The sequence below is a fragment of the Fusarium coffeatum genome, assembly GCF_003316985.1.
Source record: "Fusarium coffeatum strain FIESC_28 chromosome Unknown BRIP53273_contig_114, whole genome shotgun sequence".
Classification (NCBI taxonomy): Eukaryota; Fungi; Ascomycota; class Sordariomycetes; order Hypocreales; family Nectriaceae; genus Fusarium; species Fusarium coffeatum.
The window spans coordinates 136973-159126 of NW_022157907.1; the positions used below are offsets into that span (position 1 = coordinate 136973).

At 46.9% G+C, this 22154-nt stretch overlaps 11 protein-coding genes across 11 annotated transcripts; 3 read left to right on the plus strand and 8 right to left on the minus strand.

Moving 5' to 3' along the window:
• Positions 1–374: 374 nt before the first annotated feature.
• Positions 375–650, minus strand: FIESC28_05380 (uncharacterized protein; the record flags this gene model as incomplete). The annotated part of the gene is made up of 1 exon (XM_031159527.1): positions 375–650. The coding sequence occupies one exon, from the start codon at positions 648–650 to the stop codon at positions 375–377; it is 276 nt and encodes a 91-aa protein (XP_031016410.1).
• Positions 651–2172: 1522 nt separating this feature from the next.
• FIESC28_05381 (uncharacterized protein) lies at positions 2173–4087 on the minus strand (the record flags this gene model as incomplete). The annotated part of the gene is made up of 2 exons (XM_031159528.1): positions 2173–3316; positions 3732–4087. The coding sequence occupies 2 exons, from the start codon at positions 4085–4087 to the stop codon at positions 2173–2175; spliced, it is 1500 nt and encodes a 499-aa protein (XP_031016411.1).
• A 1030-nt stretch (positions 4088–5117) lies between these two features.
• On the minus strand, positions 5118–6322 carry FIESC28_05382 (uncharacterized protein; the record flags this gene model as incomplete). The annotated part of the gene is made up of 2 exons (XM_031159529.1): positions 5118–5231; positions 5288–6322. The coding sequence occupies 2 exons, from the start codon at positions 6320–6322 to the stop codon at positions 5118–5120; spliced, it is 1149 nt and encodes a 382-aa protein (XP_031016412.1).
• Positions 6323–7438: 1116 nt separating this feature from the next.
• Positions 7439–8770, minus strand: FIESC28_05383 (uncharacterized protein; the record flags this gene model as incomplete). The annotated part of the gene is made up of 1 exon (XM_031159530.1): positions 7439–8770. The coding sequence occupies one exon, from the start codon at positions 8768–8770 to the stop codon at positions 7439–7441; it is 1332 nt and encodes a 443-aa protein (XP_031016413.1).
• A 1730-nt stretch (positions 8771–10500) lies between these two features.
• Positions 10501–11091, plus strand: FIESC28_05384 (uncharacterized protein; the record flags this gene model as incomplete). The annotated part of the gene is made up of 1 exon (XM_031159531.1): positions 10501–11091. One exon carries the CDS (start codon positions 10501–10503, stop codon positions 11089–11091), a length of 591 nt encoding a protein of 196 aa, XP_031016414.1.
• Positions 11092–11671: 580 nt separating this feature from the next.
• On the plus strand, positions 11672–12379 carry FIESC28_05385 (uncharacterized protein; the record flags this gene model as incomplete). The annotated part of the gene is made up of 1 exon (XM_031159532.1): positions 11672–12379. The coding sequence occupies one exon, from the start codon at positions 11672–11674 to the stop codon at positions 12377–12379; it is 708 nt and encodes a 235-aa protein (XP_031016415.1).
• A 137-nt stretch (positions 12380–12516) lies between these two features.
• Positions 12517–14577, minus strand: FIESC28_05386 (uncharacterized protein; the record flags this gene model as incomplete). The annotated part of the gene is made up of 3 exons (XM_031159533.1): positions 12517–13498; positions 13547–14190; positions 14239–14577. 3 exons carry the CDS (start codon positions 14575–14577, stop codon positions 12517–12519), a joined length of 1965 nt encoding a protein of 654 aa, XP_031016416.1.
• Positions 14578–15057: 480 nt separating this feature from the next.
• Positions 15058–16791, minus strand: FIESC28_05387 (uncharacterized protein; the record flags this gene model as incomplete). Its single annotated transcript, XM_031159534.1, has 1 exon — positions 15058–16791. One exon carries the CDS (start codon positions 16789–16791, stop codon positions 15058–15060), a length of 1734 nt encoding a protein of 577 aa, XP_031016417.1.
• A 641-nt stretch (positions 16792–17432) lies between these two features.
• On the plus strand, positions 17433–18035 carry FIESC28_05388 (uncharacterized protein; the record flags this gene model as incomplete). The annotated part of the gene is made up of 1 exon (XM_031159535.1): positions 17433–18035. One exon carries the CDS (start codon positions 17433–17435, stop codon positions 18033–18035), a length of 603 nt encoding a protein of 200 aa, XP_031016418.1.
• A 217-nt stretch (positions 18036–18252) lies between these two features.
• Positions 18253–20646, minus strand: FIESC28_05389 (uncharacterized protein; the record flags this gene model as incomplete). The annotated part of the gene is made up of 1 exon (XM_031159536.1): positions 18253–20646. One exon carries the CDS (start codon positions 20644–20646, stop codon positions 18253–18255), a length of 2394 nt encoding a protein of 797 aa, XP_031016419.1.
• A 727-nt stretch (positions 20647–21373) lies between these two features.
• On the minus strand, positions 21374–21742 carry FIESC28_05390 (uncharacterized protein; the record flags this gene model as incomplete). The annotated part of the gene is made up of 1 exon (XM_031159537.1): positions 21374–21742. One exon carries the CDS (start codon positions 21740–21742, stop codon positions 21374–21376), a length of 369 nt encoding a protein of 122 aa, XP_031016420.1.
• Between the last annotated feature and the right edge of the window lie 412 nt (positions 21743–22154).

Below are 22154 nucleotides of genomic sequence, written 5' to 3' on the forward strand. Positions count from 1 at the left end.
GGCCGCTTTGATGATTGACAACCAAGGAATACTAGCAGATCCCTTCCTGAAACGCGATCTCAGCTGAAGGAAGAGGTCAAAGCTCCAGCATGGGCAGGATTGATATCAGCCCGTCGTTGGGAACGTGCCGTGCCGTGGCTTGACATCATCGTCAAACTTTAGACTAATCGAGACTAGCACCGGTCAACTGCTACTCAGCATATGACATCTTCCTGCATAATCTGATAAGAGAAGAAGAGGTTGGGACAGATACATAGAAACTTAGTTATCGAAGCTAATTCCCCCGCTCCTTCGTGAATGACGATGCATGGCAGTCGCTGGAATAGTTGTATGATTCATATCGGAAATATCCTAAAATTCTTTCAATCTCGTAGCTAAACTTCCTCAATATTAAGGGCTGGTAAACCCTTGTTCTCATCATCAAGGATATCCACGATGCTCTTCAAATCACTCGGATCATTGACCTGCAGCATGGATCCATCAATAGCGTTGTAGAAGAAGAACTTTCCACTGCTAACCTCGAAAAGGTAGAGTACCTCTCCCGTGTAAGGTGCCATTCCATAGTGCGGCCTGATATCCCCATCAATGCCACGACTCCGTACCTCATCTTGGATCTGGCCACCTGGGGCCCAAATCATGTCCCCTCCCATGTCTTCGTAAGAATTGGTCCAGTTCATCGGAGGAGGGATCTTTATTTTCCTGGTTAGCGACATTGGTTTGTAAGAAGAGGAGGGTTGTAGTATACCCCGTTATCGGTCACTACTACGCCGTCGGAAATTGTCGTATACTGACTCATCTTGGAGGGAAGGCGTATGTATACGCTGTGTGAGGGTCGAGGAGTAGAATTTGATGAATGAATTATGGAAGTAGAGGATGTGATTGAAGTAGAGATGATCGAGGTACAGTTATGTACGCGGCTCGGGCTGATGATGTCACATGTTAAAGTCCAAGCTTAAAATGGCATGGTCAGACTGGTACATGAGGCTGACATAGGTACCTTATTAATTCATGAGATTGAGCAAGCCTTGTGGATCCCAACGGAGAGCGCTATCCGCTTAGATGCACAGGTTAGCTACTGTTAGATCTTAATTTCTATTTAGCCCAGTTACGAAGTCTTATCAAGAAATTCTGGACCCACGAGGCTTACTCAATTTCATAAGCTGATACGGTAGTAGAATACAGGTATGACTATATTGAACATATAGAGCAGGTCATTTTTTGACCCATGTTCTCCAAAAGACCCTCCTCTGAGGTTTCTTGAAGTTCAAATGCATTGAGGCCCCCCCTCATCGAGACCTGCTACAATCTATTCAAAAGTCAAGTTCCCATGTATAGGGTACATAGAATCGTCGAGAGCATTTCAAAGGATGAACTGGCTGCTGCCGACCCGTATCAACAACAGGGCCTCGCTCGTATAGGAGCACATGCCAAAGAAAAGCTGGACATCTCCATCCAAGCCTCGATCTTTCCCCATCTCTTCCACATCTTCGTTCCAACGCATGTCGCTACCAATGTCTTTCTATAAATTGGTCCAGTCTTGGGAAAGAGGAACCTGGTAAGTCGTCAGACAGTTTTGGGAAGCTGAAAAGAGAGGATCAACAGTGACTTACGACAGCATTGGCGACGGCGACAACGTCAATGACCCGAGTCTTATCGCTTATGATAAAAGTTTGTCATTTAAGGACTGGTGCTTTCGGTAAGAGGTACAGAGTTTTCGAAAATTGTTATATAAAGTTGTTGAAGACTTCGACGAGATAGCGAAGCATGATACATATTTATAGGCCACCAGTCGCAGAAGACGGGTTGGCATTCCTAGGGCGGCAATTTAAGGGTAGCTCACCCGTAAGCGCCGATCTCTGGTCTTGGTTAGCATGATCGACCGCCCTACATTACTAAGATGCGTTCATCCCTTTGGATGAACCGTTTGATAATACTTTCAGGGAGGGTAACAGAGGAGTGTATAACCACTTACCCTAATATATATATATAGTTAATTTCTTCACACAGAACTAAACTATACCGTCTTGGAACAGGAGTAAGTAAGCTTTTTCAATTTTCGGTCACCATAGAAATGTAAGCGTCCACAGTCTACTAGCACTCCTAGACGAGGTTCAGCAAAAACATCCTGATATTGACATCCGTTCTCAAACCCAACACTGTTTCATTGACCGCCTAGACTATGCTTTCAATGTAGTCTGGAATTCTACCATACATCGACCTTCGATAGGCAGCTAGACGTATTGCATAGCCAAAAGTCGACTCTCCTTCCTGTATCTCGTCAAAGCCATTCAACTTGACTCTCACCCGGACGGGTCCTCGCCATTGTCCTGTCGCTGCCTGCCGTCCCTGTATCGGTGTATCACTGTGCCACTGAAGGCGCATCTGGTCAGTGAAACGACCAACGAGCAGCCATTTCCTTACCACTTCCGATCTTATCAGGTCCATGACGCTAATCCAGCCATGCTTTCCATAATAAACTGGGTTTGCCCCCCTACGCACGAGGAGCTTCACAGCAGAAAGCTGGCCACAAGCACATGCTACCATCAGCGCTGAACCGAGAGAGCTCCCCTCAAAGTTAATATCAGCTCCAAGAAACAAGCAATTCTCCATTGCATGTGTATAGTTCAAAGAAGCAGCTCGGCAAAGAGGACTCCAACCTTTTGTAGGGTGTAGATTCAACCAGCGCTTTGAAGACTCAGAACCAAGTAGTTTGTTAACGGAAGTAATCTTCTCTCTTAAGAAAGTGAGGTACCCGACGACAGTAGCCTCAATCAGATTCCAGGGGAAAGGCTGGCGATGTTCAAGGAAGAAGCCTGAGTTGTGAAGATATTGAGTCCCTTGGCGATCAAGTAACAAGGATATATAGTTCTGCTGTGGGATGTTCTTTCCAGAAGCATAACCAAGGAGAGCGATCCCGATGATCGGCCCACTGATGACAGTCTGCATCGGCGACGTGGCATCGGATGACCATTCCAACACTCGAAGAGCATGGTGTAAGCCTTCATTTAGTATGGTAGTGAATAAAAGATCGACAATCCTTGAGGAAGCGTTGAGCCATAGATCCACGAGATCGTATGCAGTCTCAGAGACTAGCAGACCTAGCGATATACCAAAGCTCAAGAGGAGAGCTACCATGTCAGATGTATTTGCTTCTAGTAGTACAGACCTGCCATTCGAATCGAGACGATCGATATCCGCACCATGCTGAAGGAGAAGCTTGACAATTTCCATGTCGTTTCCCCTAACTGCATGATGCAAAACACCATCAATGTTGTTGATTACTCCAGTGATGACTGTATCTCTGTCTAAGGGACACCTAAGCTATGGTATTAGCACAAAAGGCAATTCATGAATAATCAATAGTAACCTACATCGACTTATCCAGGTGGACTTTCATAAATGACAGGATGACTTCGAGGCCCGGACGATTCACGTTTATTATTGCTTCCCATATGGCGATCCAACAATCCGTGATCCAGTCCGGGGTTTGTTTGACGTAATGGTCAAGTAGAGTTGGAAGAAACTGTACCAAGTCCGCGTGACTAGAGGCGATTGTTATTGCTGAAGTAAAGCCAGGTTGGTACGCGGAATAGGATCTTCTGAAAACAGATACTCCACAATCAAGAAGCCAGGTAGCGATATATAATTTTCTCTCACTGAGGGTCAACAACAGGGGAGTATAGCCTTCTTCCAGAGGTAAACCTATATCAAGTGGGCAGCCCTCCCGGTACAAACTCTGACACCCCTTGATATTTCCGCTGTAAATCGAGGCTCTCAAGCTAGTGAGGAAGGCTTTCGCCTTTCGAGTTGTGATCGTTCCAGCCATGTTATCATAGAATGTTGATCCGAATGCTTCTTCTAACACACCCACGATCTCCATATAGCCATTTCTCGCAGCCAGAGCCTTGGCGGTAGAGTCGCTGGTATTCAAAGTATCAAAGGCATCTAAATCGACCAGAGACTTGACAGTAAAGAGGTGTCCATTGTCGGCTGCAAAATGTAACGGTGTATCACCGGTGTCGGTATATACAACGACTGAATGCCCCAATCGTACAAGTTCGTCAATGATAGCCGTATTTCCGCTCATTGCTGCGAAGTGTAATGCTGTAAGTCCCCTCGATGCTTTCTTCTCTATGCTAGCAGTGACTTCATTCAGGAGGAGTTTGAAGCATCCATCTTTGCCCTTGCTGCAAGACATGTGGAGAGGTGACATTTCTATGTTATGGAAGCGCCCCAGAAGCTTCATAGGATAGACGGAATATGCTTCCCAATCAATATTCTGCTTCTTTTGTCGATGCAATGTCACGAGCCTTCGCAGGAACTGAACATTTCCAAGACGTACGCACTCATGGACAACCGTCTTCGAGCTGTGGCTGACTTTCATACTTGCATTCGCGCCCATTTCAAGGAGTATATCTGCTACCGCAAATGACCCCTCGGACACGTGATGTAATAATGGAGAAATGCGGAGATGAGCTGGTGCATTTTCATCTACCCCCTCAATGTCAATCCCTCTACTGATGAGTTGAGTTACCAACCAGCGAATCCCGTCTTGTTCATTCGCGTCTGCTCCTTTAACCGCAGTATAATGTAGGAGATTCATGTGGCCGCAAAAGTCATTAATCTTGCTCTTGTGACTGTGTTCAAAGAGAGCCAGATAGATAGCTTTACCCCTTTCCACAGACTTTAGCAATACTGGCCATAAGACGCAAGCACAAGCTATCGTTGTCAAGCCTCCTTCCAAAGGCTGGTGTACGTCCGCACCATGTATTAAGAGAGTGTTTAAAATATCTTGACTTGATATATTCAATGCTTGCCGAAGAAATTTGGTGACGTATACAGCGGAAGGATTCCAGTACAAAGACGACTCGATAGCTCTGTCCAGCGTACTGCCGGATATAAAGTCACTGACCGGGCGATGCATGGACTTCGCTAGGTGACAAATCTGCGGAATCCAAGCGTCCAAACCACACTGGCCGGTATCCTGTTCAAAGGCTTCCATAGCCCCCAGAGATACAAGTGAATCCCATAAAGAGTCAAATTGTTTATGATACTCCAGTTGGTTTTGGTTCATGCAACAACCGATAAACTCGCAGATATATTGCCACGGCATCATTCTATGTTGGTCTTTTGAGGAAAGTATCTCGTGAGAACTGAGCATGGTTGCTATCGTCCGATTGAGTGGTATCTTTCTCTCGATCACGGTGCTCAGGTAGATCTCCAATGGTAGCCTATCCTGATATCTTTGTACTATGGCGCCTGGAAACATGCTTTTGAGGAAGTGTACCCAGGTTGGCGATGCCTTGGGAGATAGGTGATGCAAGGGAGATGGATTGTATGTGGCAGGAATGGTGGGGCAGACGCCGATATCTATCAGCTTTTCCATAACTTTGACCGAACCAAAGTCGAAGGCGATGTTCAGGATCGAGTCATGTTCGTCCCAAAATCGGGGAATAGCGTTACAGTATTCGATGAATTTCAAGGCTTTAGCTTCCCTGACCCGAAAAGGCTGACCATATTCATAATCATTGTTAGCATCTGAACTCCTCAAAGCGATGCACAGAGGTGTCATGCCGGATTCAGTCATGTAGAACATCGCCTTCAAGCTTCCCTCAGGGTTGGTGCGAATGAGAGCGTCGAAAAACTGTGGATTGCTGGGTTTTACTGCCACCATATGCCAGAGATTTGCTCCATAGGTATTCGGTTTGAGCGCATCCATGCCATACCGCACAACGGTATCAAGTAGACTGCCATCCCCTTTGGTATTCATTAGTGACACGGCGTTCTGGCCATTCTCGCTAAGGGCATAGGGATCACTTCCCAGACCTAGCAGAAGATCAAAGCATCTGCCTGCGTTTTGCCATGCTGCGTCTTGGAGCAGGGTTGTTGGACTCGTATTGTCTGAAGTCCAACAATCCTGAATACTGACACGTCCATCTTTCACAAATTTGCGAAGTGCTTCGGCATCATCGTTCTTCACCGCCACTTTCATCTGGGTTTTGATCCCATCCAGTGAAAGAGAGATCCTAGTGTCTGTCAAGGCAGGGTTGTTGGTAAATGACATTCCCATAGAAACAGCTGTGGACCAGAGTAGAGTTCCAAGTTCGAATCCCCACGAGGTCTCGAGTAGTGCCATGTCATGTAAGTGGTTGTTTAGTTCCAAAAGGGCCGATTCCAATTGAGATGAAACCACAAACGTGCGGCGCCATTTATGGAAGTATTTGTCCAAGCTTTTCAAGTCCGTGTCTGTAGGTACCCCACCTTTCGATAAAAAGTCAATGATAGTGCTGAAGTCCTGAAGATGCCAGGCAAAGAGCATCATGTTGGTGAAATAGGTCTCTGTACTGGCGGAACGCGTCGCGCCGGCTTCCACAAGGTACTTTGCCGTGGCATTACGTCGTATTCGAGACGGAACCACAAGTCTGAAAATTGCTGAACTCGGTGTTAGGGACGCAACGTTAGGCCCAAATAAGCCAAAAAGAGACACCTCCGAAGCCGACAACGCTGTGAGGCCATTGCAAAGGCTATTCACGTCCCATTCTTTACCTAGAAGCGTCGGACAGAGCCCATCAAGGTTGAAGGCAGAGGCAACATAAAGAGGATCAAGTGAGTTTTCGAATGATAGGTATATGATAAACCAGTCCTCCTTTTCACGATTGACGCTATTCAGTTCCGTTTGTTCTGAAGTTTCACGTCGGATCATCGTTGCGACCATCGCAATCCATAGACGGAAACATGGTCTACAAGGGCGTTGGAACAATCTCGTGGCAGCTTTATCTGCCAGGGGTTCATGTAACTGGTCCGAAATGAGGGTTGTCCAGTGGTTCGCGGCATGAACGTAGAACGTCGAACAAGCTATCGCTTCCTCAATCCTCGAAAGTAGTGCCAGAGGATCTGAAATTGGATTGTTGAAGTTGGCGAGCTGTAAGAACCTTAAACATTGTAATCCCATCAAGAACCTACTTTCGGATGGGACTGGCATGAAAAAGGCAAGCTCTGAGACTTGTCGACTTTGGAGAAACTCCAAAACAGTGAAATGAGCTAATTCGAAAGACTTTCTGTCTGCTGATTTTCGTATGAGACTACTGCAGCTCCGAGCAATACTCGTTTCAAGAACTGTATTAGTGGAGTCCAGATGTTCCCCTAGTGTTTCTGAAACAGATACTGCGTCGCACAATTCGTCGATGGTCAGACGATGGGGGAAAAAGGCAATGAATTGGAGAGAAAGTTGAACCATTTTTCTGATCTGCGGCGGACGTTTGTTGACCTTTTCCAAGATGCGTTCGTAGCTAGATTGTAAATTGGGTGGTAGTTTGTTGAGGGCATCTTGACGATCTTTATCTGTCTCGAATTGGCACAAATAGTCCAATTGACAAGAGACCCAACGGAACCTGGACTGCATGAGTGAAAAGGCTAGAAAACACTGCACAACCTCTACTTACATGCCATGAGCTCGGGTAATAAGCTCCTTCTTAATCTCGAGCTTGATGCTCTCGGTCTTTATCATGAGTTGGCCACTAATGCGACGTCGTTCCATCTCAGCGCGGACGTATATCGCTATGTCCTCTCTATGAGCTTCAATGCTAACGCTCTCAAAGTATTTCTCTAGCCGCATCCTGATATCAATCTCGTCACGAGAGAATAGCGCTATACCGATGTTGCTGGAACTATCAGCTAACTCTCTCAGTGAGTCGAGAAGAAGTTGGCGGACCTCTTCCTGGCACTCATCAATTCCATCAATGACGATCAGAACCTGAGAGAAAGATAAAGCCATTTGAGTGATCCGGGCTCGCAACTCGTCGACATCAGGCTTACTGCTCAGGTTTCGCTCTGGGTGAAGGTCCGCGTGATAGTTTTCAAGACAGACGAAACAATCATCCTTTTGAATCGCCAACTGTCTTGCAATCGCTCCTAGGATATTGACCGGTGATAGCGTACCTTCTTTTTTATAGTCACAAAAGAAAAAGGCTCTTCCACAATCTGGCAAGTTCCGTGAAAGTGCTTCTCGGATGATAATGGTAGCCAGAATGGTCTTTCCCCCTCCCGCTATACCGTTCATCCAAAGAAGTGATCCCGGGGTATGGAACCAGTTTTTGACCTCTTCTGACTCTAGCAGCCAATTCCCAGTTGTTGGTTGATGTAGACCAATGTTCTGCTTTAGGATAGGCTCGGGATTCAGATCAGGCCCCATGAAAAAGTCCAAGATGCTCTGCTTTTTTGTGTTGAGGGAAATAGCAGCTGTGATCTCGATCTTGTTTCTTATATCAGTTTGTAACTTCTTCGTCTCTTGGTGATACTTGGACTGGAGGGAAAGAGAAGCTTGAAGTTGGCGCAGAGTATCCGCTGATGCAGCAAGAGAGATCGTGCCTTTGTACTGTGCAATTTCCGAGACTAGGTCCCTGGTCTCATCCTTTGAGAAAGGCCATTTCAATTGTCGAGAAAGCCCCCGCCACCTCGCCGGTTTGTCAAAATCATCGGTAGCTTTCTTGACACGTTTTCTGATCTTTTCAATGGTTTCTTGGCATTTGATCAGATGCTGTATTTTCATCGCAGGATCATATAGTTGGTCCTCCTCCTCCTCTAAGACTGCTGCAAGGGCGTATAAACTGCGCAGTACTCCAGACAGCGCGTTGAGTTCTTGTCCAAGTTGTTTCACGTCGTCTTTAGCGCCCGCAACGGCCCGGGTGTACCTGAAAATATGTTGATACACAGTATCAGATAGACTGATAATACCTGCAATACTTGCTGTGACTCCAAGAATATCCGCCATTGTTTTTAGAAAACCGTTGTAGGCTTATTGAATTCTGTGTAAGTAACAAAACTTGATGAGAGGATTGCAGATTCAGGTAGCAGAATAGTTAAGGTTTGGACCTCTGATATTTTCCCGCGTCAAGAGCGCATATATCGTATCGTATGACTAGAATATGCCTTGACACGTCAGTAAGGCTCACTTGCGAATAAATGGAGAATGCCTAACATGGGTTACGATAGCATGATGACTTCTTATTCGCCCGATAAGGCTTATCCACATACATGGGCAGGTTTTTTGATTTACGATTTATTACTACCCCCACTTCTAGTACACTAACATCATGCAAGAGCATAAATAATCAAATATATTACTGGAAGCTATATTTATCTTACTCAGTTGACTTACTCTTACCTTCTTATAAAAGACACATACAATTTGGTAGTAAACATCCGAGTAACTATCTGTCTAACAACCTTATCATAGGCACGCGCTTTATGATAAGCATGAAAGAGCAAGCGGAAGCTCTAGAACGACTTAATAAGGACATGAAACTGAGCAGGAAACCGTTCCATGTTATTGATAGGAATGGGCGACATATCAAGCCTCCTCTACGAAACGAAATGAGAGCAAATACGTCTCATTCTGAGGCTAAACGTTCTTTACAACGATTAAACAAGGACAGAGCTTCAGCTAGACATGGTTAGTCACGAAAAAAAAAAAGCGCGATAAGAAAATGGAAACAATCTAAGATTTTCTGATGCTCTAGACTGGTTCAGGTCGATGATGAACTTGGGTGGCTGGGAGGTGAGGACTGTTCCACCAGCTCACAGAATGCCATTCGTTTTGTTGGGACTAGTAGCAATGGTTCCAGTACTTGGCGTTGGATTGCATGAAGCTGGGATATGTTCCGGCTTGTCTTCACATGTGTACCCAAGATCTAAACGGTATGATCAGAAGACTAGGAGAGGAAGGTGACTGGGGGTTGATCTCCCTGATAAGTGAGTTTGGGAGAATTGTAACCGAAGTTAGTATTGATCCTCTCTTTATGGGTGACTCTGCCTAGCTCTTCGCCTGTGTGGTACGCTAAGCTTCAGTTGGGAAGCAGAACGAGAACCAGATTAAACGAAGCCGCTGAGCTAAGGATGCAGGGACTTCTGCGCTATATCCGGCGGTATCCATAACAGCCCTGGCTTTGCCCAATCCTAAGTCATCATGTCTTACAACCGTGAGCTATCTATGCTTCGGATTGGTTGGATTATGCAAAGACGGTACCTGCTTGCTTAACATTCGACCTACAAAGAGGTTGTAACAGGCTGACTAAAAAAGACGATTGCGGGTTGAACCTCACTAGGGTTAGTACCATAAAGGATGAGAACTTCCGTATAGTTCAGCTACTACCGCCCAACTCCGCCATCCGCCATTTGGCTGGTGGGCAACTCAACAGGTGGGCTCCAAGAATATGTAAGCAGCTTTCGTGCGGGGTCTAAGGCAACAGCAAAAGCGAAAGTCAGGCTCTGGATCAAAGCATAGCCTTTTGGACATGGGCTCTTCAAATACGGGAATATTCGTCACCAGGGTGGCTGGATAAGGCTGTGCTGACCACCCATTGAGGTGGAAGGCAGCTTATGGAAATTCGGACTTCCGTAGCATTTGTAAGGCTGAGTGGATTTGAACGAAACGATATTAACATAGAAAGACATCAGTCAAGATCTGTCTAAATTATTCCCGTATCACAATCACAACACACAATGTCTGCAAATAACCAACCCGCTATCGAAAATGAAGCTTCCTCATTTTCGCACCCGAAGCCTACTGAGGATCTGTCACGGGAGATTCTCTGCAGAATTATCCAACAAATGGAAACAACCAACAAAAAAGATAGCGATGATCTCGAGTTCTTCCGTTTTTTTGTGGTCACTATGATCGCCATCTCCGTCTTCGGCGCCTCAACTTTTGCAGTTATATTGGGCGAAATGACCGACCCCGCCGACATATGGGAGTCGCCAATCTTTAGTCTCAAAACAGTCCGACTGTTTCTGGCTGTTTCGTGGCTTTCATTTGCCATGTCTATCGCTTTGGCTGGGTACAGCGGCAGCGTGCTCGCTTTGATGCGACAGAAGAAGAAAGGGGACCTTGACGAGGCGACAATTAAGAAATGGACGCCTGCTGGACTTGTGGTTTCTGTAGCTTTGCATTTGTTGATTGTGACTGGTTTTTTCTTTATATCACTGAGTCTGGTGGCTTACGTTGGGCCATTTGGGTGGGTTATCGTGTCAGTTTCTGGCATAATGTACATCGTGGTGTTCTGCCTGATTGGTGCGCAATACAGCTTAATGTAAATATTTTATATATTAAACAAATGAGTTGAGCAGTATTACAGTCAGCTTGATGCCGTAATTCAACAGTTTCATAGCCATATTATCAATAGCTATAGCTTTTTCGTTGAATCCTCAACTACAGGCCTTTGTCAATACAGGTAAATTTAGGCTTCGTAGACATTTACTTGGAGTCATGCTGAAGCCTTGGAGTGTTCCTCGGCTGTGTGGGGCGCAGTTCTGGAAGGATGATGTGGCTGAAACAATTGAACGAGTGCGAAGGTGGAATGCGAGCGTCAGGAGCGAATCGCAGGCGTTGTGTGACAGACTTGCTGACTTTTCAAGGCTGTCAGATTGAAATCCGACGGACGTCCCAGGCTATATTTATTAAGCATGTGGGGGCTGTAAGCTGAAGGGGTGTAATCACACGGTCAGAGTCTAGCTTGTGACTTTATTTGTACATCAACAAATTTTACAGCATAAAACCATCAGCTTCCCATTTGAAAAGAATTCTCATTACACTTCCAAGTAGAAGAAAATCCACCTTTACCATTCTCAAACTACCCAAACTTCTTCTTATCGACCTCTCATTACTATCCCTACAATGTCACATTCAAGAGGTCCACCACTACCCGGTTCTGTACATGGTTCTTCTCTACAAGCTCAGCTAGAAAGCGAGGGCGCTAGAATCGGCCGCAACAACAACCGTCCTCTAATCGAGCACATCATCAGCCAGTCAACCCCCGGCTATGTTACAAGAGTCGTCTGGCTTCAAGAGTACAGCATTATTGAACACGAGTATCTACTGCTCTGCGTCAAGACGTACGACGGAAGACTATCTTGGATGCGCGTGGAACGCACGGGCGATTTACCAGAAGGGGCCGATGCTGCCAAGGCCATGACAGACCAGGCACAATTGATTGTGACCATCGCACCGTCTCGAGAGAAGCTTGTTTGCGGCGACAAGATTCTTGCTGAGGCTGACTTGGACTTGAACAAGGCACGCCTGAGCGATGTCGCCAGACTTATACTGACAGTTCACAAAGAGGAACCTCAGTATCAGATTCAGTGGCACAACTGCTGGTGGCTAGCTCGGGTCATTATGCAGGTTCTTTCGGGGACTTATATGAACAGCAATAAGAAGCTGAAGAAGAAGGTCACGAAACAAATCGATGCTTCGCACCAGAAACATGTCTTTGGTATGAGTGCCGGTGGGCCTTTTGCAGGATTGGGGCAGTGGGCGACTCATGCGCACTTCAATCGAAGGACGAAAAGGATCGTTGCCAGTTTTAATGAGCAGGTGACTATTTAGTTTCTTGTATGGAAAGCAGCTTTTAGGATTTGTCATTTCGCAAAATGGAATCAATATCATCTTTTATAAACAACACGTAAGGAAAAATACTCGTCTCTAGAAACCACTCTTCCACGCCGCACCCTAATTCATCAAGTCTAGTGTTCGCAAAAGCTATACTCAACACTAGCCCAGTTCTGCTCTGCTTTCGATTGAAATTTGGTTCGCTCCTCCATTAACTTCAATCTATGCTCTTTAGCCTCGGCCAAAGACATAGGCATGCTCGAGGTAGCCTCGCTCCGAACCATATCCATCAACTCCTGAGGCAAAGGTGTACCATGCTCAAGAGCAGCTTGAAGACCAGGATGAAAAATCTTCTCAGCCTCCAAGTTTCCAAAGGCGCTCTCCAGCCACCAATCTCGCTGCTGAGGCGGTACGTTGCCCGTGTTGATGATCCGAGTGTGAGGATCGACTAGCCACAGCGCAATGAATCGACGATGACCTGGCTTCGTCTTGTCCTGTAGCTCGAAAGGCGAGACGCGATGGTGAAAGACATTGGGAAAGGCGAGTAGCCTTCCCTCCTTTGTTTCAACGCTACCGTACTGTTGAAGGCAGCTGCCCCCCCTCATTTGTGTACCGTACACTCGTTCCATCCAAGTAAAAGAATCCTGACCTACCCTGTCCTGAAACTTGTACTGGTCCTCGGCTGTCTGCATGCGGAACTTCAAGGAGCTGGGTTTGACGTTTTCTGAATCCAAGTAGTAAAGAGCCGTGCCCACGATATGCTCGTTCATCTGACCTTCGACGTGCCATCCACCAGCTGGGAAGCTGGGCTTGTCGGGGGTCAATTCAATCGAGGCCATCTTGACGATGACTTGGATGTCCTTGAAGCGCTCTCGTAGAGACTCGCCAGGCTTGACACCGTAGTCGCAAGCCTTAAATTTTGGCGCATCAGGCTGAACTGGTCCCCTGATAAGCTTCCAGTACTGATGCTGTCGCTCTTCGTCGTCCTCGGCTTCATGATACTCCTCATGGTCCCAACGACTGTAGTCGCTGTCATCTTCACCCGGTACGTCATGGTCTTCGCTGCACTCAGGAACATCTTCGAGCTTGATGTTCCAGTTTTCTTCATTCTCATCGCTGGAATGGTGTAAGTAAAGCTCATTCCAAGTGAATGTAGAAACTTACTCGGGATTAGTAGGCATCGGAAACCGAGGCTTTGTCCTGCAAGCCCCAACCGTCCTGAAGTTTCGAAAGACAGGTATGCAAAAGTCCCAGGCCGGTAGTGCTCTCTCAATAAGCTTCTCAATGGTGCTGTATATCTCACGGTGTTTCGTAGGGTGAAGGCCATTGATGTAGCTCGTCAACTTCACACTTCCATCATCCTGGAAGCGAACATTGGAAGGTAGCCACTGATAGTTTTCGGACCAATAAGATTTATCGACACTGCTTCCTCCAATATGTGCACTGTATCGGTATCCTCTCTCATCACGCATGGGTTCGTTCTTGGGTATGATCTCTCCTTTGCCGCTCCATCGGTCGATAGCATCCTCTACCCCAACTACCTCGTCGCGAAAGACTCGAGTCTGATCGTAGATGAGTGGGTAGAGAGAGGGATGCACGAGGTTTTGAACCATGTCGTTGGAACGAGGATGCCAGTCTGGATCATCCTTCTGCTCGAGCTTGAGCTTGGTAAACGCGGCCTGGAGACTCTTACGCAGAGACTCGTCGATGTAGTTGTCTGACTTGACAACAGAAGCACTTGCATCTAGTGTTGGAATCAGATTGGTCTTCTTGAAGAACTCAGCCTTGGCGCGCAGTTCTTTGATACACTAACGACCTGTTAATAGAAATTGAGGCGGATAACTTAGTATTCTTACATATTCGAGACATTTTCTATCAAGGATGGTCGTGAGTTTCTTTAAATGGGACATCCCTGTGTCGACAATATCGTCGTAAAGAGGCTCGACGGGAAGTGCCAGACCTTCTTCAATCCATTTCTCAGCGATGGTGTCATCAGAGACTTTGACATGCCAATCCGGCTTATCAGTCAATCGATCCATGACAATCATCATGGCAACTTCCCTGACAAGAAGCATCTCAGAATCGGCGCCATGGCAGTGGGGGTGGATACCAATGGGGTAAATTTCATCGTCGCGTCCATCTTGGTCGTGGTGACGAAGATTCAGACCAAGACCTGGATAAGAATGGGGAGACATGGTGTTGAAGTGATGATATTTTCAGTCAATTGAAGGTAGAAGTGCTGATTTCAGTTGAGATGTTTCGTAGGATGCAAAACGGACTTAAATATTTCTTTGTTGACCGTGCGTTCGTTAGAACCAACAGTAAACTGGGGTGGTTTAGGCAGCTGGTGGATCCAATTCAAGCCAATTCTAGGTAGACATGCGCTAAGCGACGAACCAACCTAGATTTTGGCGTCAAAGATGGATAAAATATTATTGTGCAATTTCACTAGTGCGGTTGTTGTGAAGATGTAGTTGAATGTGGGTAAATGATGTTGGGGGAAGGAAGAGGAGAAAACTGCATTGTGTAGCTAGCTTAACGCTCATATTACGGTAGGGTAGAAAACCAAGGGTCTGTTTCTGCATTATGACACCTTTTGCAAAACGTAGGTATTTTTGAACTTTATCTGACAGATGGCTATCTGATGATGGCAATCCCACTAACACAAATCTAATCTAAGCTTTCCCATTGAGTCTTGTCCTTTGCTTGTCAAGATATTGACTTAGTGGTCCATTGGGCGCATCCTCCCTATCCATGTGAATCTCCACCATCCTCAAACACTCACCATCACTCAACGCCTTCTCATCCAGTACCTTCTGCAACTCACCCCATGTCTTGCAAGAAGCAGTGAAGGCGCCCTCTGCCGCACCGAAGAAGCGCGGTCCATCTAAGTATCGCCAACGTGCGACATCATTGTATCCTTGACTAACTCCATGGATGCACCTCTCAATAGTGTATCCGTCGTTGTTGATGAGAAACACGACGACGTTAAGGTTGTGCTTGATGATGGTTGAGAGTTCTTGAGCTGTCATTTGGAAGCTTCCATCACCCATGAGCAGAACTGTACGTGGATTCTCAACACCATGCCAGTTGTTAGTACCCGACATCTCTTTCTGCGCAAGTGCGGCACCTTGGGCGGCTGGCAGCATGTATCCTATACTGAGCCAAGTCACAGGCCCGAAGTACTTGGCGTGTGCTGGGAGGAGAATATGTCGAGCACCATAAGCTGCGGTACCAGTCTCTGCCATGAGTATATCTCCAGGGCGAAGGAAGTTACCCAGCAGTTTCCATAGACTCTTCTGGTCGATGAATTCGGCTGGAGGAATGCTGGAGAAGGACAAGAGGCTATCCTTGTGAAGACCAGGGTAAGTCTCGTACTTGTGAATCTTGCTGAGATCAATTTCGCGCAAGAGACGGTTGAGCAGTGGCTTGGCGGGGCAGTTTCGAATCTTCTCATCTCCCAAAGAAACCTCGGTATCGGAGATTAACACACTGACTGCCTGATCAGGAATACTCGAGAACAAGAAAGTGTTGGTAGAAGTGAAATGGGGACCGAAGCACAAAACAAGGTCAGAGCTGTTAAAGAAATCTTGGGATGGAGACGTGTCAAAGGATCCGTTGTAGACACCATGGAAGTTTGGTAAACCTTCATCTAAGAGGCCTTTGGAGTATCCCGTGATCCAAGTTGGCCAGCCGGTAGACTTGACGATTTCTCGTACTTGGTCCACAACGCCCATAGGACGTACTTCACCGTCGACAAGGATGATGGGTTGCTTCGCAGAATAAATTCTGTCCAAGATTCTGGATGAAGAAAGATCGGTCAAAGCATTGGGTTCGTCGGTCGGCAAGGTCAGGATATTACTAAGTGGCGTTGCAGAAACAGGAGCATCGACAAGGTCAACGGGAACCTCGATGTAGACGGGACGGCTGTGCTGAAGACATTGCTGCAGGATTGTATCGATCTGGTCCGGAATAGTCCTGACATCCAAAAGTCTAGTCTGACCGACAGTGACATGACGAGAAATCTCAGCAAATCGACCATATTCGCCATCTCCAAAGGTATGATGGACCTTTGCTCTAGACTCTTGCGTGACTCTCGATGGAATTCCCACGATATGAACAACAGCTGCTCTTTCGGCGTATGCACCAGCAATGGCATTTACAGCCGAAAGCTCCCCGACGCCGAAGGTGGTAACAAGAGCGCCGATCCCCTTGACACGGGAATAACCGTCTGCCGCATAACCAGCGTTGAGTTCATTGGCATTACCGACCCAGGTCAGACCGGCAGGCTTAACGTAGTCGAGAAGAGTAAGGTTATAATCGCCAGGAACGCCGTGGATTGAAGTAATACCTAATTGACGTAGTCGCTCAAAGAGGTACTGTGAGACGTTGATTGAGGTGGTCTTCATTTTTGCGAACAACTAAAGAAATGATTTTTGATGATTCTTTACGTTCCTGTTGTTTCAGTATGTTATATAAGTGAAGATCAAAGATGTATCATTGGGTGGTGGTGGTTTCGTCGGAGCTTGGGAGAACACTCCGACACCTCGGCGAGATCAACTCCGAATGCCCTTCAAGCCGAACAGGGCATCCAGTCGAAAAAGCATTTACCTCAGTACTTCCCCGCAAACAACACGAGTCATTGTTTCCTATTTTGCAGGTACAGGGCGCGGTTCGGACAGCTATCGGAGCACTGTCCAAGATTGCCGAGTCTGGGGTATGGTTATCTTGCTCTTGCTCCCGAGCGTGGTTCCTTCCTGTCCGCCTAACCCTCGGTAATTCATCCTCCACTTGTCCCCTCGGCCACAATCATGACTCCATCAACAAAGCGTCCCAGGGCTCCTCGCACAAGAGCACCAAGGGCCTGTCGACATTGTCACGAGCGTAAAGTCCGTTGTGATGTTACACGCCGACAAGGACCTTGCAACAATTGCATTCTCGATAACAAGCCATGTGAACTTATGGCAAGAAAACCTAGAAGGTATGGTCTGTTCTCTGTTGTCTGAGACTTGCTGACCTCTTCTCAAGGACTCAGTTCAAATACGGCATTATGCTTGATACTTCACAGTTACCTAGAGACGTCGAGCTTTCAAGGTGGAATCCTACTCCGATTGACCAGCCTTGCGCGTGCAAATCTCAGGGACAAAGCAAAGACTGCACTTCGGAAACCGAGACATCACCTTTCTTCCAGACTCTATCTCCCATCCCACGAACTCAAGCCACTACGGAGGATGCTACAACCGAAAACCTGACCCAGGAAGCAGTCCACGACAACCAGCCGGCCCATGCCCACGGCTCGAAATATATTCCAGTATTTGACGAGACCGAGCCTTCCTTAGAGGAACAGCTTCCTGAGATAAATAAGCCTGACTTGGAAGGTCTTCTACCTCCAGATACCTTCGCTCTTGACTCTGAGGACGATCTCAATCTCCATGACCCGATGGCACAACACTTCCGTAGTCCTCCCGATTTCGATATAGAAGTCTTGTTAGATATCCTAGAAGCAGGCGAAGCGAGCAATGAGGGCAGCCATCGCACTGAATCGTCTTCTTCAGTTGATGAAAGCAACTTCCAGGATGGTTTACCTACGTTTGAAGATCATGTGCGTCGGGATTGTCTCGGTTTATTTGGTAGTTTGATTCCTGCGTTGTAAAGAAGACGAGTTGGTTTCCATATTTTAAATGAGATGCAATTCTATACAACTGCTGCAGCTGGAATGCCCATGTTATAACAAGGCTACTTCCCCACATCGCATTATCGAAGCTGTAGATGAGACCGTCGCAGGCACTTTGGGAATATTGTTCAGCGAAAAGACAAAATTAAAAATGATGCATATTATCGATCTCAGTGATATTGTAGACGAGAAATAACTATCTGACAACAGCAGACTCCAATGTCTTGACCGAGCAAGACGAACCATTCTTGCTCACCAATCTACTACTACTACCTCCATTAAACGCTGAAGGTTGAACAACAGCAGTGATCTTGTCCGGCAACACAACTACTTGACGGTCGGAATTCGTCGACAAAGCCACTTGAAGCGTCTCCCAAAGTTTCTCCTTAGGCTTCAACGTAGCATCAGGAGTGCAACTCTGCCATCCTTCAAAGTTCAACCTCTCTCCAACCTCAGCATCCGTAGGAGGATCAACTAATTCGACAGTAGGCTCATCAATTGCGGCCAAAAGCATGGCTGCTGATTTGACGCCTCGCATGGTGACAGGCTTGAGATTGGCCACGACCACGACTGCACGATTTTGTAGATCGCAAAGAGGGATCTTTCCGACAAGGCCAGAGCACACTGTTCGGACTGTAGTGCCGAACTCTTCGTTCCAGCTTGTGTTTGGTGTACTGGGTGCATCGCCGCAGGAAACTGTTGAAACATAAAGACTATCCGCATTTGGATGTGGTTCGGCTCGTAGAATCTTGCCAACTCGAAGGTCAATCATGGCTGGTAAGAAGGGCCTCTTGGTATCTGATGAAACCTTCTTCTTAGTAACCTTCTTCTGGTCCTTCGTGCCATCTTCTGTGTCTGCTCCACCAAAGCGCTCCCGCCATTCCTCGGTCTTCTTCTCGTCGATCTTACGGAACAGGTGCTTGGGTTCTCCGATAACGTGTCCCGGGAGTAGATCGTCCCCAATCCAGTTGTCAGGGATGGTCCGAAGGGGCGCATTGAGTTGAGCTGCGATTTCAGTGGAAATAGCTGGCATGAAAGGATAGACTAACGCCGATAGTAGGTACGCAAGGTTGAGTCCATGTCCTACCACCGAAGCAGCTCGGGTAGGATCTTCCGTAACCATGGCTGATCCAAACGTGTTCTGGTGGAGGTATAGGTTACCCCGCGAAGAGATAGCCATTGCTACTTCCAGACCTGCGCGAAGACGTACACCTTCCATGTTGTCGAGGTACTTCGCCAGGAGCTCATTGACATCTTTGCTCAATGAAACGAATGATTCATCGCTAGCTCCAGAGCGATAGTCTGGGACATGGCCGTTGAAGTGCTTGATGGTAAACTTGATCAAGCGGTTAACAAAGTTACCCAGATTGGCCAACAGCTCCGAGTTGTTCTTGTACATAAACGACGTCCAATCAAACCGTGTATCCCCCGACTCGGGACGAGATGATAGAAGGTAGTATCTCCAGACAGACGCACTGATACCAGTAGAGGCAGCATCGTTGCCAAAGACGCCAACACCTCTTGACTTGGAGAATTTACCGGCTTCATAGTTGAGGTAGTCGGTGGCATCGAGATATTGGCACATGGTCCATTTTTCCCCAGTACCAAGCAGACTTGATGGGAACACAATGGAATGGAAAGGGACATTATCCTTGCCCATGAACTGGTACAATTGCACCTCGTCGGGGTTCTTCCACCACTTTTCCCAGTCAGGAGTATTGTTCGCTGTGATCGAGATGTACCCGATGCAGGCGTCGAACCACACATAAAGTACCTTGTTCTCATATCCAGGCAATGGTACGGGTGTGCCCCATTTCAGATCCCTCGTGATAGGGCGGGGTATGAGGCCCTCCTTCAACAGAGCTTCAGTGATACGAGCACCATTTTTGGACCAGCCTTGAGACTTGGAGAACCAACCTCCAACTTGTGCCTCTAGTTTTTCCAAGCGTAGATACTGGTGGCTTGTTTCTCTTGGGGTAGGAGTCGCGCCATCGAGCTTGCAGCGTGGGTTGACTAGATCCAATGCACTGAGGAGGTTACCACACTGGTCGCACTGGTCTCCTCTCGCGTCATCGTATTGGCAACGAGGGCAAGTCCCTTCGATGAACCTATCGGCTAGAAAGGCATTGTGCTCCTGACAATAAGGCTGCAGAGCCGTTTGTTCCTCTAGAAACCCATTCCGGTGCAGACTGTTGAAGATTTCCTGAGAGATCTCGGTCTGCTTCTCCGTAGTGGTACGACCAAAATAGTCAAAATCAATATCAAACCAATCATATATCTGCTTATGCAGCACATGGTATTTATCGCAGAGCTCCTTCGGAGTGACACCCTCCTGGAGCGCACGAGTTTCGGTCGCCGTTCCGTACTCATCTGTTCCGCTGACATAAAGGGTATTACGGCCGCGCGCTTTGTTGTACCGACTAAAGACATCGGCGCTTAGAACGCTTCCGATGATGTTGCCCAGATGGGGTACGTTGTTGACATAAGGGAGGGCACTAGTAACTAGAACATTTCGCTGGCCGGGGACTGGGAGATGATTGTTTTGAGGAAGTAGGGGTTTGACTTGTGCATTGATGTTTCTGTTTGCCATGATGGGCAAGAATAGCCTCTTTGCTAGGGAGTGTTGTTGCAGGGAAGGTCTTGAGAGGGAAGAACAAACACTATGACAAGAGTACTTAAGATGGCGGATCGGAAAATGAGTCATGCCAGGATAGAGTAAAAAGAAGATCTTGTGTAAGCATTGGAGTCACAATGCTTCAAAGTGTAATTCGGTGGCGGAAAACCCTGTACCTGAAAATGAGCCATGACCCATTGCTAGAAATCCTTGGAAAGAATTTGACAGAGTTCCAGGTTGACTGAACTCTGGCAGACTTTCGGCTCCGCTCATTCAATTGGGTCACTGGATGGACTAAGCGTCTTTCAACTTCACTTAGTATGACAATTATATCTAATAGTAGCATCGGAGAAGAAGACGCCGCCGTCGGAGTATGGAAGTTGTGGGGCCGAGCTGACTCTCCGGACCTAAGCCTATATCGGATAGTATAGTTTACAACAGGTGAGGCGAGTCAAGTAGGCAAATGATCTACGGCCTTAACACGGACCGTAATGTGATGTGAATGATGTAGTTTATTTTATCAACGTTCTTCAAATTTCATCAATCTGCCAAGGCTTGAAAAGAAAAAAGAATTTAGCGATAGACTCATGTTGCTGTTTTGACTGTGAATAGTTAAGAAAGATGGAAAAGTTATGATCAAGTGTTACAATTTTATTTTGTCTAATCGATTTTTATTTCTTACTCGGAGACATATAGACTTAGGCTACTCTTCCTGAACTATATCCGCCCAAGGACTGCTCAGCTTCCCAAACATGATATCCCTCATACGGTCCCTCAACAGCACAACATGAGGTGTCGTACCCAAGGGGATATTAATACTTCTTCCATCAGTATTAATCTCACCGATCTCCTGGATCCAATAAGCCGTACCAACTGCAAAGACGCTAATCAGTCTCTCCTCGTGCGCTGCCTCCTCCACTTCTCCCATAGTGAGCTTCCTCTCCAGCACCTCGCATCGCACTCCATCCTCGGCATTCTCATTGCTGAACATGGTCTGCGAAAGCTCGATGATACTTCGCCGTGTATTACCAGCCAGAATCAGGTTATTGTCGTCAAGTGGAGAAGTGATCATCTCCAATGATCCAGACGATGTCTTAAGATCAGCTTCAGCTTCAGCCAGTCCAGCACCATCCCCAATTCCACAGCAGCGTCCTGAGATTTTTGCCCAATCTACTGAGTAAATGCTATCACTGTCTCATCCGATAATTGACTAACAGCAACAGAGTACCTCAAGCTGATGATGACTCAGCTTCACCTTTAGGCCTGTTGCCAAGGCATCACATCTATCCCAACGCGGGTTATCTAGGCTCGTCTAGTCACCCCGCGCTCTTTAGCCATTTACCTGTCGGGATTGAACAAGTAATGGCTGGAGAGTGTGTAGACTTCGGTCCCCAGTCATTCTCATCACATTCAAGAACCGTAAATGAAGCACACGTATCTCACGGCGCCCAACTCCTTACCCAACTGTGTCGCTGTGCAGATAT